Source organism: Otolemur garnettii, unplaced genomic scaffold, assembly GCF_000181295.1.
Source record: "Otolemur garnettii isolate 467f Iridium unplaced genomic scaffold, OtoGar3 scaffold00011, whole genome shotgun sequence".
In the NCBI taxonomy this organism is placed as follows: domain Eukaryota; kingdom Metazoa; phylum Chordata; class Mammalia; order Primates; family Galagidae; genus Otolemur; species Otolemur garnettii.
The window spans coordinates 769,387-783,640 of NW_003852406.1; the positions used below are offsets into that span (position 1 = coordinate 769,387).

General features: G+C 40.9%; 1 protein-coding gene across 5 annotated transcripts in view; it reads left to right on the forward strand.

The window, feature by feature from the left end:
- Positions 1-14,254, forward strand: part of SEMA6D (semaphorin 6D) — a 55,690-nt gene that overhangs the window by 34,839 nt on the left and 6,597 nt on the right. For 3 of the 5 annotated variants that reach the window (XM_023510122.1, XM_023510121.1, XM_023510123.1), the window contains exons 2-17: positions 6,447-6,609; positions 7,013-7,124; positions 7,697-7,757; positions 7,868-7,930; positions 8,039-8,140; positions 8,364-8,454; positions 8,910-9,029; positions 9,746-9,834; positions 10,576-10,793; positions 10,902-11,033; positions 11,324-11,479; positions 11,569-11,742; positions 12,521-12,661; positions 12,762-12,839; positions 13,225-13,325; positions 13,699-13,755. In XM_023510122.1, coding sequence (XP_023365890.1) covers positions 6,501-6,609; positions 7,013-7,124; positions 7,697-7,757; positions 7,868-7,930; positions 8,039-8,140; positions 8,364-8,454; positions 8,910-9,029; positions 9,746-9,834; positions 10,576-10,793; positions 10,902-11,033; positions 11,324-11,479; positions 11,569-11,742; positions 12,521-12,661; positions 12,762-12,839; positions 13,225-13,325; positions 13,699-13,755 — 1,804 coding nt within the window. In that variant the 5' untranslated portion in view covers positions 6,447-6,500. Of the gene's footprint in view, positions 1-6,446; positions 6,610-6,995; positions 7,125-7,696; positions 7,758-7,867; positions 7,931-8,038; positions 8,141-8,363; positions 8,455-8,909; positions 9,030-9,745; positions 9,835-10,575; positions 10,794-10,901; positions 11,034-11,323; positions 11,480-11,568; positions 11,743-12,520; positions 12,662-12,761; positions 12,840-13,224; positions 13,326-13,698; positions 13,756-14,254 lie in introns of those variants that run through there. The other 2 variants (XM_003784326.2, XM_023510124.1) reach the window with 2 other exon arrangements.

Consider the following 14,254-nt stretch of genomic DNA (forward strand, 5'->3'; position numbering starts at 1 on the left):
CTCCCGAGTAGCTGGGACTACAGGCACCACCACAATACCCAGCTATTTTTTTGTTGCAGTTTGGCTGGGGCCAGGTTTGAACCTGCTACCCTCAGTATATGGGGCCGGCACCCTACCGACTTAGCCACAGGCGCCACCCTGCTTCTATTTTTCATGTGAGGTAGCTATGAGGCAGGGGAAAGGAGGGGAGCAGACTGTGGAGAGAAAGCAGATCAAGGCCTTGAGTGAAGTGAAAAAATTTTAGGCTTATTCATTTGGGGAACAGGCGATATGACTAGAGAAGCATAAGATCTCTGGAGTTTTACAGTGCTATTTGTAGTGGAAGAACAAGAATTCTGTTCTGTCACAACCAAATTACTTAAGGATGCGCTTGTTATCACTAGTGCTCCACCTGCTCTAGGGCAGGTGCAGAAGGTGAATGGCTGCGATTACCCAAAACAAGACTTTGCAAGACAGTCTGACAAGGACATGGAGGATGGACGAGAGAGTCAGGAGCTTAGGCAGAAGTATTATGGAAATGACTGACCATCTAGATGGATAAGGAGGTATGTTGGCAACAGATAAGGCTGATGAGAAGAAATAAGAGCAGTAGTGAACTGAAGGCCCTGATGAGTAGAAAGAGAAGTCAGGGTGAAAGTGGTCAGAACTCCAACCTTAAAGGACAAGAGATGAGGATGAGAGCACATGGTGATTGACTTGATGATATTTGAGGTGAAGTCCCAGTATGGAACCCTGGGGTGAGGCTACTAAAGTCTGAAAGGCTAGAGAAAATGACTGGGAAGTATTGGGTAAAAGAGAGAAAGGACAAAACCTCAAGAAAGGACTTTCCATAGAGGTTCAAATCTGGAAGAGTCATTGGGAAGCTAGAAGAAACGACTCTTCTCTTAGATCCTGAGGTAGCTGGAGTATGAGAGTCCGCACAGATCTTTCTTGATAAATGGCATCTCCAAAGAGGGCCAGGGGGAGAGCTTTCAAATCAACATGGTATCTCTCTGGGTTCTTTGAGCTAAGAAAAAAGTAGGTCTTCCCCATTTCTACATTCTCATTTCCTTTGATTTAATATAGCTGTCAGAGGGACAGAAACTATATACATATTTTTTAATCTAGGAGTCATTAATTTCAAATTTGGCCACAATTTCATAACAATAAACAAAAACTTTCATTAACCTCCCCTGTAAATTCTTCTCCCTAACGAATAACTTTTAGTTTGGGTCTGCTAACAGATAATCTTCTGAGTTTTTATTTGTCTTATACATCTTTATTTTGCCTTTACTTTTAAAGAATATTTTTACTAGTCATAGAACTCTTAGCTGGAAATTTATTTTTCTTTTAGCACTTTAAAATGTCTAATGACTTCCATTGTTTCTACTGATAAGTCACAAGTCAATATTAGCCTTGCTTCATTGAAGGTATTATATCTTTTAGCTTATACCATTTAAAAAATTTGTCTTTGCTTTAAGCAGTTCAACGAGAATGTTAAACTGGGGTGAGGCTACTAAAGTCTTACATGTGATTTAAGTCTTACATATGATTTTCTTTGTAATTAAAAGTTCTCACATTTTCATGAATGTGTGGCTTAGGATTTTTTTGTTGCTTTTGAAAAAGAAGGCAGCCATCACTTCGTTGAGTGTTGCTTCTGCACATTTCTCTCTCTTCACTCTCAGGGACTCCTACGTTAGATCTTTTAACAAGCTTCTGTATCTCGTACTGTCTTATCTTTTTTTCGGTCTTTTTGCTTTCCATATTTCTGTCTGATAACTTCCATTAACCTATCTCTCTGTTCTCTCTTTCTTCAGTTCTGAAAAATGTGTTGATAAATATATCTAAGAATCTTAAATGTTGATAAACATATCTAAGAAATTTTAGTTCCTTTGCTTTTCAATTGTAGAATTTTTTTATCTGGGTTACTTATGGGTCTTGTTCTATTGGGCTTATGCTCTCTCTCTCTCTTAGTGGTAGTTCTTGGAATGTCTGATAATTGTTGCTTGAATGTTGGTCATTGCATGTAATAAAACTACAATCTCTGGATGATATCTTTTTCTGGAGAGGTTCCATTTTATCTTTTCTAGCAAGTGGCTAGAGTAAGATTCTCTCTCGTACTAAGCTTCCTGGAGATCAGGCTGGAATTTTTAAAGTTTGGTTCGCTTCATGTTTTTCCCTTCTCCTAGGGTGTAGGTTACAGAAGTTCGAATGAGAGCCTTTGATTACTTACTAGTACTTCTTGGTGTGTTCTAAATTTGAGACTGTCAAAAATTTAACTCCTCTTTATAGCTCCATTCATTTTTTTATAGAGCTTACAGAGTAGCAAGTCCCATAAGGTAAATTGAAATAAGTGCTGAGTGTGGAGCTCAGTTCTTTGCACCTTCCTTCTCTCAGGGATCCTGCTGCTCAAGGGCTGGGTTGTCTTGGTGACTCTGAACTCCTTTTAAGAGCTTTACTCATTATATGTAAGATTTAACACCAGGAATATCTGGGAGAACACCATATAAAATACCAAAAAGTGACAGAATAATTACCCAAGTATCTGTGCTTTCTGTCTGACTGAAGGGAATAACCTCATGTAGTTATGTTCTTTATTGTAAGCTTCCATTGGAGGAAGGTTCCTTCCTCCTCTTTGGAGGCATCTTCATCTATGAAACTGCACCTTACCCTCTAGGGCTATTCCTATCATTGTTATGATGGCATTCCTTAACAGTTCTGCAAATAGTTGTACAAGATGAATGAAGAAACATTTCTCTCTCTCTCTCTCTCTCTCTCTTTTTTTTTCTGGCCTTTTTACCCAAGAAAAGATAATTATAGTAGTCATGATGATAGTCACTAAAATTTACTAAAGATTTACTATCAGTTTTATGCTTTATGCAAATGATATTATTTCAGTCTAAGAAGAGCCTAAAAGGGAGTAAAGATAATTATTCCCACCTTACACTTGATTAAACCAAGGCTTAAAGAGATGAAGCCAACTTAAATAGGGTCCCAGAGCCAGGAAGTAATGACATAAGCAAATTTGGATTCAGATTTTTCTAACCCCAAGGTCCATGTTCTTTTCTAGAAATTTTGTCCTGCCTCTTGGCTAACCCTCATGCAACATAAAATCACTATCGCAAGTTCGAGAATCCTGAAATACATTCTTAAATAAAGTGAAAGCTAAATATTCTTACGGGTTTACATGCAAATACATTTCCTTTCTGGTATATTTCTCTCAGGTATTTACAGATTCCTCCTTCCTCCATCCAGCTTTACTTTGATATATGTATGACATTAAATACTTCCATTTATAACTTCTATGGCAAATCTGAAAGTAATTTTAAAAAAATAAAGCTTTATGCAGAGACAGGAAGCAGTTAGTGGCAGGGCTTTATTTTTGGAGGATTAGATTGGCGGGAGGCGGGATGTGGGGAGAAATTGCTTTCTGCAGTGTCAGATGAATGAGTTATAGGAAATGATAGCTCAGCCGGCAGCTTGGAACTTGCTCGTGAGTCAGCAGTGACTCCATCCTCAGCCTTAATGCTGGGATCACACTATTCCTGGTGAGACCTCCTCCCTGCCCAGCTGTCTGGGACACGGAGCCTCTGCCTACCTGATGTGAGCCACTTACCTGTCATGCTGGAGAACTACATTTTTGTTTTTATGCAGATAGTACTTCTACATTTCTTTTGGATTGATTGGTCTTTCTGATTCTTTTTCCTGATATCCAACAGAAAGATCCAGTGACTTTCTATCTAGAGCAGTGGTTCTCAGCCTGTGGATCATGACCCACAGGAACTGTATTAAAGGGCCACAGCATGAGGGAGGTTGAGAACCACTAATCTAGAGAATGATGTGTGGGATGGTGTCACAGCAGAAGCTAGTGCTTAGGGCAACATTTTATACTTTTATATTACTTCAACCTTCTAGTGTCTTTGTGGAAAAGCAAAATGAGAAGCCATTGCTTCAGAAGAAGTGACAGACAGAAAGAGACCCTCTTATTAGGATAGTTGAAAACAGGTGCAGGTGGCACAATCGGCATTGTTGCTAGGTTAGAATGGTAGAATTGTTGATGAATCTTTTCTTACTTTATTGTGCAGGTTTGATCAGTAGGTACCACTTACAAAATTCATTGTAAAAGTAGCCTTTTAGTATTTTATTCATTTAGGGGGAGAAATTGGCCAAATAGCCGTAATATTTTAGGACATCTTCTCCTGAGGCCCTCTTCAGACTCATAAAGTCAGTCTGGCCATACTGAGGATTCTCCAATAGGAAATAGGTAAGAGGAATTATCTTTCCTCAGAATTTGCTATGTGCCAGGTATGTGGTTCCTTTTTACCCCATAGAGATGGTGCTATTCTGTTTTACAGATAAAGGAATTAAGGCTCAGAGAGACTGAAGAAGCTTTCCCAGGTGAAGTAGGTAGTGAGTGGTAGAGTTTCCTCTACCACGAAGTCAGACTGACCCCAAAGTCCACACTCCTTCAACTTGAGTACCAAATGGTGCCACCATGATTTTTAGAAGGCATTTTAAATGTGTTCCCTTACTGCTGGATTATCACTCCTAAGAAAAAATTTATTGCTCAGTGTTCTCTCCTTGCAAACTAGGATTCAAATCTGACATATACTTGGGTTCTTCTCTAGTTAGAGGCATATTGGGAGCCCTGCATGGCATGCATGTATGTACATCTGTGTGTTTGGCATTAAGTCTACAAAAGAGGCACAGTCAGCACCTGGGTGAGCGGTTAGACTCTTCTAGAGTTTGAAGTAATTCTGCCCATCTCCCCTAAAGTTCTCAGGTACATGACACTGAAGATAAAACTAAATGTTTTTCAGTATAGTAGCTGAAAGTGACAGTTTTGGTTCAGGAAGGCAAAGCGGACCACTTACTGCCTCACAAAAATAGCTGTCCCATTTGCCTAAAGGGGGCCCTAATTTATCTTTTTAATAAGTTAATAACATTTAAAGATCTTTCTAAATTTTTACTGTTTTTCTGTACAGTTAATGCTATGTTTTGACAACTTTATGGAGGTATGGATATATAATAAATGGCACTGTTTAATGTACAATTTAATGAAATTTAACACCTGTGAAACATCACTTCAATAAAGCAGATGAATATATTTATTCCATCCCCCAAATTATTTTTGTAATGCTGAATTTTTGAAAGGAAAAACCCAGTCATTTATTTTCTATATGTAAGTTGGTGAGAAGAACCTAGAGAAGAACTCAGTTCATGTGAGTCCAGACTCCAATCTTGCCTTAATTAGCGCTGTGAAATTCAGTGAGTCCCTTAATTTTCCTAGCCCCGGGTTTTCTCATCTGAAAAATGAGGGGGTTGGACTCAGTGGTCCCTAAAGTCCCCTGCAGCTCTACAGTTCAATAAAGCTAAGAGGACAGTCATACTTAGAGTATTAGTTTGTGTCCAAATGGTTTTATGTAAAATAGAGACTTCGTCAGTGACCTGGTGTCAGCTATGCTGAGTCATCCTTGCCTGGCTTTGTTTGATTGGTTATCATGAAATCATTTTGCTTATTTTAATGCCTTTTCACTAGGGTGACCAGATTTTGACATTTGTAAAGCGGGACAACATGGGGGGGGGGCGGGGCAGGGCCTGACAACAATGCAAACTTTGATAAGCCGTTCTCCATAATCACTTCTCAACAATTATTTGTTATTATTACAGTTTAATATAAAATTAACAAAAATAATATAAAACTCATATTCTGGCGAAATAGCCACATGGCAGCCGAAAACCGTATATTCCCTTCCTGTTCTCCCTCCCGTTCGTGCATTCTTTCCAAAAGTCAGGACTTTTTTAAAACACTGCCAGATGCAGGACAAATTGTTCAAAAGCGGGACATCTGGTCACCCTACTTTTCACTCCATTCAAGGTCATTCATGTCACTGTTTCCATGTTGGTCTTACTAAGCTTACAGACCTACTCGACTTAAGAATTCAGGGCTAAAGCTTGGGCAATGCTGGGAATTTGACAACACCATAAACAAAGAGCTGGGGAGGGGGTGACAGGATCACCTCCTCTCTGCCTATTTGGGGGGCAGATTGAGCATTTTGTTGGGGGAAGAGACAAGCTGTATTAGACGTATTTCAGGACTGGGGGAAGGGCTGCAGATTAGAGTTTCATTAAAATTCTACTCCCAACTTTGTCCATCTTCTTGCCAAGTCAGCAGCCAGCATTTGTGTTCCTGGTTCTGGTGATTCTGCTGTGATGACATAAAGTTACCTCAGAAATTCTTGCAAATGTGCCTACAATGTCAATCTGCTCACCAGATGCTTTAATCAGGCCTGGCAGGCTGCCATCTTTTTGCCTGTGTTTTCAGAGATACCTGATCCACCACCACCAGCGTTCCCAATGGGAGGGGGCTTTGGAGGGAGCCAAATGGTGAAAATTGAGCTGATTACAAAGGAGAAAACACTTTTATCACAGCATAGAGATCTCTGCAAACTGCTTCTGTTTTCTAGGTAGCTCCGGGGGATTTCTGAGGAGGAGCTGCTCTGACCTCCTCTCAGCCCACCATGAGGGTCTCCCTGTTCTGTGCCTACACGTTGCTCCTGATGGTCTCCCGGTTGAGGGCAGTCAGCTTTCCCGAAGATGATGAACCCCTTAACACTGTCGACTATCACTGTAAGTCATCTCAAGAACACTGGCCTTTTCTGAGAAGGAAGCTTTTTGTGTTTTCATTTGCTAAGCATATTCACTTTCAGAAAGAAGGAAAGAGAGATTTTGATGCCTTCAAAATGTTCTGCATATTAATTTATCTGTAATCGTCTCTTAGTGTTCAGAGGCAATGGGACAATTTTACTGGGTGCTTTTTCATAGCAGCCCACATAGAGGTTATATATTTTCAGTTAAAAGAAAAAGACCATTTGTGGGCATTCGTTGTCTTTTATTCATTTATATTCAAGACCGTACGAGAAGAATTTAGTTAAAACCCTTCTACAACTAGTATATACAGCTAATCAATGCTGTATATTGATTCTTCAGCGCCATAATCCTGAGTGATGGTTTAGCCCATTTTTACTTGCAGATTCAAGGCAATATCCGGTTTTTAGAGGACGCCCTTCAGGCAATGAATCTCAGCACAGGCTGGACTTTCAGCTGATGTTGAAAATTCGAGACACACTTTATATTGCTGGCAGGTAATTTTCCTCTCGTTGGTTTATTAGATTAAAATTCTTTTCTCTTGTGGTGCTTGCATTAATGTGTCTAGTTCATGGAAAACTAATATGTGATTGTGATCAAAAATTGCAAGTAGCCAGAAATATCCACTGAGAAGAGTCAGTCTTGTGTACTAGAAACAAAATACAGAGTTAAAGCCTTCAGCAGTGCTGTTTTATTACTGCCATCAAAAAAAAAAATCATACACCATTCTTTTTTCCCTAAAGCAGCAGGGGAAAGGAAAAAGACCTTTTTTTTTTTTTATTCTTTTTTAACTTAGAATTATTCAAGCAAATATTAGAAATATGTCTATGCTAATACCGTGGAGCAGTTTGACCCATGCCTGCAGAGAATAGCTTACTCTCCTGACTACAGTGCTATATAAAAGTATCTTACTAATGAAAAAGTATTCTTTGTTGGCTTTGTTTGAGACAGAGAAAATCCAGATGATCTCCAAAACACAATAAAGGCAGATCCGTAAAAAATAAAATAAGAAGTATCTTAACATTTTTATGTATTCACATGATATGACTGGTTGCCTTACTTCCAACAGAGATCAAGTTTATACGGTAAACTTAAATGAAATCCCCAAAACAGAAGTCATACCAAGCAAGGTGAGCAACTGTAGTTAACCCATGTGTTTGCATTCCCGCAAAGAATGTCTTTCTCTCTTCCAAAAATATTTCCCAGTAAAAAAAAATCTGATTGTGCTTGATTGATACAGAAGCTGACGTGGCGATCGAGACAGCAGGATCGAGAAAACTGTGCTATGAAAGGCAAGCATAAAGTGAGTAGAACAGACAAGTCCTGCTAGATTCATTCTTTGTGGTGGGCTTGATACCACAATGTCAGCAAGTGGAATGTCTGATTGTAATTGAATCATTACTTTCTTTAGGATGAATGCCACAACTTTATCAAAGTATTTGTTCCAAGAAATGATGAGATGGTTTTTGTCTGTGGTACCAATGCATTCAATCCCATGTGTAGATACTATAAGGTAAGTGCATTTTACATATGTACTTTTGGGGATCTCCTTTTCTTCCCTCACTGGTATGTCATTAAGAGCTGGATCCTTTCTCTTGTCTAGTAATTTATTTTACCTCTAATACTCCGAAAGAATAAAGATAATTTTTCTTTATTTCAAAACCAATAAAGCAGCATCGCCTTCCACCAGGTGCATTGAACAGTTATGACGTCAGCCGTTTATTTTTCTTTTGTAGTTGAATACTTTAGAATATGACGGGGAAGAAATTAGTGGCCTGGCAAGATGCCCATTTGATGCCAGACAAACCAATGTGGCCCTCTTTGCTGGTAAGATCTTCAGGGTAATGAATGCAGATGATTGATGACATTGAAGGTGCAAAAGGGATTTAAAGGAAGAAGAAAGCTTAGAACTGGAATACCACCCTGATACAAGGGTTTCAAAGGCTAAAATCTATGAACAAATTTTCCAAAGAGGGGGAATTAAAAACCAGTCTCTTTCAGTGCATATGATAAGTATTCTGTTGCCTGGCCCTGTTGTTAACTAAGCCAGTGACCCTTAATAAGTCACTTAACGTTCCAATGTTCAGATTCCTTATTTGTGAGATTGGGTGATGCCCTGGGCCACCCTGTCACAGGTTGATTGCAAGCACCTGGTGGAGGTTTACTTGTGTAACTAACAGTAACACAGGTGAAACCACACCTGAGGGCTTAGCACACCGCAGAAGCTTGCGCACTGCAGGATCATTCTGGTTGTTTTACCAAAATTATAACTGTGGTTTCAGATGGGAAGCTGTATTCTGCCACGGTGGCTGACTTCTTGGCCAGTGATGCTGTTATTTATCGAAGCATGGGTGATGGATCTGCACTTCGCACAATAAAATATGATTCCAAATGGATAAAAGGTACCTTTGAAGAACAGTGATATGGGAGTCACCAGGACAGTGGGAGGGGCCGGGTGGAAATAGCAGTTACAGCCATCGGGAGGTTCAGTGCATGAATTTACGCTGTTTATTTAGAACACGTACATACTACTCAGGTTTTGAACAGAACCATAAATGGGGAATGAGAAGACTAGCAGTCATGTCAGAAAAGTAAGTGCTGTATGTTGCGTAAGATGTATATCCTGAGTGCACAGAACCAAAAAGAGAGAGAGAGAGAGATCTGGTCTCTGTGTGCACCCACCTGTCTAACTCTCAGTGCAGGGAATACTACTTCCCCATTCTTCGTGTACCTGTTATGGAAAGTTAACAGTGAGAATCGATTAGGCCATATCTACTGAGTTATTTTGTTCCTCAGAGTCTAGAAATCAAGATTTTTTTATTCTCAGTATAAGAGATTTTCTTCCCTAGTTAAATAGGTTAATGAATAAATCTGTTTAAACAAAGACCTTTGCTGTAGTTCAGTTCCCTGGAGGCCTTTTTACAGTCCATTAGCTGACTTTAAAGACGCGGGCTCCCTCAAGCTTGCACACCCATACTGGGGGACTCCTCAAACCCAGTGGCCTATCCGGAGTCCTTGAATGTAACCTACTGCATCTGTCAGTCATACCCAGCAGTCGGGATCTGGTGCTAATTGAATTATTCTTTAGGAACCAGTTTGTTTTCAATTTTTCTTTCAGAGCCACACTTTCTTCATGCCATAGAATACGGGAACTATGTCTATTTCTTCTTTCGAGAAATTGCAGTGGAGCATAATAATTTAGGCAAGGCAAGTATGCGTTTCACTCGTGTTACGGACCTGTACTGCGTGGCACTGAGACCACTTTGGGAGAGCTGAGGATGCTCTCTGGGGCCCGTCTTCCGCCTCTCCATTCAATGGAGGGCCAAGTGCAGAGAGGTTGGGTGGCTATCAGGAGAGTAATTGCTAGAAAACAATGGCCAGAGTGGGAACAGCAGCCTCAGACCTTAAGAAGGTTTCCTTTTTTTTTCTTTTTTTTTTTTTTTTTGCCTGCCACCACAGAAAGTGTTCTACAGGTACCCTTGAGCTGCGGGTGCTTTTACTCTTTAGAAATCCATGGATGGTCTATTCTTTCTCAGTGTCAAAAGGCAGAATAGAAAGTGGGGGCCCCGTTCAGTTTTGAGCATTTCAGTGAAAGCCCATGTGATTCGAAAGTATTGCAACCCTTTCTTTGCATATTTCATTAACAACCCAAGAAGCGAAGTTGGAGGCAAAGTGCAGGAGTGGTTTTCATTCAGGAAGACAGATAGATGGCTAATTTCTTGGGAAGCATGTTTGGCAAAATGGGACAACGGCCTTCTTTTCTCACAGGTGAATCTAGTTTACATTCTTACTGGCCAGACCCCTAGAGAGAAGGCCGCTACTAGATTCTTTGGAACCAGATGTATCTTTAGCAGTTTTTTTTTTGTCCATCCCTTAAATAGCAGCCTTTTGTTTCCATCCCTCATCCTGGCTCATAGCCCTGTTGCTCTGCTTTTGTCCCCTGGGCAGGCTGTATATTCCCGTGTGGCCCGAATCTGTAAAAACGACATGGGTGGCTCCCAGCGAGTCCTGGAGAAACACTGGACTTCGTTTCTGAAGGCTCGGCTTAACTGTTCTGTCCCTGGAGATTCATTTTTCTACTTTGATGTTCTGCAGTCCATTACAGACATCATACAAATCAATGGCATCCCCACTGTGGTCGGGGTGTTTACCACCCAGCTCAACAGGTGAGGGCAGATCTCCGGCACTTTGGAAGATATTCTGCACGTGCGTGTCAAAACTAAGAGGCGGCCCCTTGCCACCAGCCTCTTCTTGATGGTTTTCCCTTTTTCCAGCATCCCTGGTTCTGCAGTCTGTGCGTTTAGCATGAATGACATTGAAAAGGTATTCAAAGGACGATTTAAAGAACAGAAAACTCCAGACTCCGTTTGGACGGCAGTGCCTGAAGACAAAGTACCAAAGCCAAGGTAAAGAAAAAGGTCAAAGCAGGTTTAGTCTTGAAAGCAGCTGAGCCAACCTCCCGCACCCCAAAGGGGGCCCTCTGCAGCAGCTCAGACCAAGTTAATAAACAGCACCTTGGGAGCTGTGAGCGGGAGTGCGGAGAATCCACTGAATTCGGGGAAACAGCATCGCTTCTCAGGGTTTGCTCACTTTCTTCTTTCTGCCCTGACCTCTTCTTTCAGACTTTACACTTACTCCTTAGACGCAGTGTGGGGCGGGAGAGTAGGGGGATAAAACAATACTATTTTCCTTTCAGGCCTGGCTGCTGTGCAAAACATGACCTTGCTGAAGGTTATAAAACCTCCATCGATTTCCCCGATGAAACCCTGTCGTTCATCAAATCCCACCCCCTGATGGACTCTGCCGTTCCACCCATTGCTGATGAGCCCTGGTTCACAAAGACTCGGGTCAGGTGAGGTTGTAGGGGACAGCGGCCCACTCTTGCCCAGCCTGTTCTCTTCTGGTCAGCCTGCCTCTGACATACACCACCTCCTCCTGCAGGTACAGGCTGACGGCCATCGCCGTGGACCGTTCCGCGGGCCCCTACCAGAACTACACAGTCATCTTTGTTGGCTCTGAAGCTGGCGTGGTACTTAAAGTTTTGGCAAAGACCAGTCCACTCTCTTTGAATGACAGCGTATTACTGGAAGAGATTGAAGCTTACAACCATGCAAAGTAGGTATATTTTACCAGAAGGCTCTTCAGCACTGCCCAAAAATTTCTGAGGTGTGTTTCAGCTACCCGTTTCTTTTTAGCCATCTAAATTAGTAGTGGTTTGGCAAATTAGTGGGGTTTTTTTTTTTTTCCCCAACGAAAAAAAAATCAACCCGGTTTTTTTTTGCTTTTGTTTTGTTTTATAATTCATGAGCCCACTAGGGCAAGGAGGTGAACAGTTGATGAGTTTGAAAACAATTCCGCCCTTGTTTTTCACCCATGGAAAATGAGGGTGTTTTAGTAGCACCCCTTGTACATTGCAGATATATGTCATGATGCCACATGGCAACAGTTGTAAGTACACACACACACACACACACATAGAATATGATTCTAGGTAAGCATTTTCTTCCAACCATTGATACATAAGAGATTATTTGGGTCATTAAAACAAACAAGAAATAGGTGAGAGAAATGGAGCTAAGGAAAGATCCAGAAAAGTCTATCACAGAAAGAGTAAATACATTAACACAATACACTTTTCATGGCCTTCAAAATGCAATTCCCTTTGCGCCTCTTACCAGAAAAACAATCTTACGAAGCCCTTTGTCCAGCCTGAAAGTTAGCCAATCGTGCAGAGAAGTAGAAGGTGAATCTCACAATTATTTCCCTAACTGTGTACTTGCCTGGTTTGTTACTGAGACCGTTCCTTAAGATTTCCCCAGCTCTCAGTCATTGCTAAACCAAACCACACTTGACTGACTAAACATATGGCTCCAAAATGTACTCCACAAAATAGGTGCAACGCCGAGAACGAGGAAGACAAAAAGGTCATCGCGTTGCAGTTGGATAAAGATCACCACGCTTTATACGTGGCGTTCTCTAGCTGCGTTATCCGCATTCCCCTCAGCCGCTGTGAGCGTTACGGATCCTGTAAAAAGTAAGATCATGTTTCTTTACTTCTTCTGGGTGTTGCAGAAAAAAGAAAAATCCTTTGATAATGAGGAAATCCAAGACGCATTCTGTTTGGTTTAACACAGGTCTTGTATTGCCTCTCGTGACCCGTATTGTGGCTGGTTAAGCCAGGGAGCCTGTGGTCGAGTGACCCCAGGGATGCTGTAAGTATACTGTCATGTGAGCCAGGATACACCGTCTTCCCAAGGCTCTCTAAAGCTAGAAACTGTACAGAACTTCCACGTACATTACTTTGCTTTCCTTTCTTTTTTATTTTATTTTTTGTATGGGAGAAAAAGTAAAAAGAAAACCTGGAGCTGTGAGAAGGGAGATGGTGGATATAATCACACTTAAGGGAATGGATGGAGAGAAAAAAATAATTATCTTCTACTCTTTTAAACATGGTCGTTGACAATGTTTAAAGGAAATAGATATTATAGCAAGTTAAGTTGAAACCTTGGTGTTTTTTTTTTTTTTCTCTCTGCCCATTTTTACTAATCAGTCTGTGTTCTTGGTTCTGCTCTGGCTGTCACTCGTGTTCCTATGAAGGTTGTTAACTGAAGACTTCTTTGCTTTCCATAACCACAGTGCTGGAGGATATGAACAAGACACAGAATACGGCCACACAGCCCATCTAGGGGACTGCCATGGTAAGACAGAATCTTCCATTCCCTCCTGGAGCTTCCTTTTGACAACATTTGCACGTGGACATTATTTTACAACCAGTCTTTTTAATGACTTTGGGACACATACCACCTAGCATTGAACTTAAACTTCGCAAAAGCTGAGCTGTTGGTTCGTGGGGATACGTTAGAAAAGAGTCTTACTTTGTCTTTTTCTTCACCATTTATAATTTGATAGGATATCTAGAGAGAGGTAGTCTAACCAGTAGGCTAATCTTTTAATTTATAGTCTTTCTGGTTGGTTGTTTTTTTTCCGACTTTTTTAGTTAATTGGAATTCGTGAATTTTTGCTTTCTTTTGGTTACTTTTCACTGATTACTTGTTCCTTTAATTCTTTTAGAAATTTTGCCTACTTCAACTACACCAGATTACAAAATATTTGGCGGTCCAACATCTGGTTAGTTTTTTTTAATTTTTTTGAATTAACAGTCTTTTCTTTCCTTCAGTTCAGCATTTTCAGCCCCTTCTCCCCACCTTTTGCGCAGTTTGGCAGCCCTTCATTTTTCTGCTTTGACTCATAACCCCACTGACAGTACCGAAAGACTCTTCTTACGTAGCACTTCACCCTGTGTAGCATGCTATTGGTTCCTCACTGACCAAGGCACATCCTTTATGGAAAACCTACTGGGTTAACATAGACTGCATTCCAGCTGCACGCCCGCCCACCCAAGCTTTCTTCTTCCTCACCCCTCTGCATCGTGAATGCTCCCTCCGGCCATCTGTATGTCACGGATGGTGGAATTTCATTATTCTCCCCATCTCTCTTCACCTTTCCTAAGACCTAGTAAACAAATACACATTTCCCAAAAATGTGTATTTTAAGTTTTATAGATTCTTTTTTGGAATGATTTGTGGTAATCTTGGGAACCTTTGAATGTTGTGGTCTCAGTGGTGTG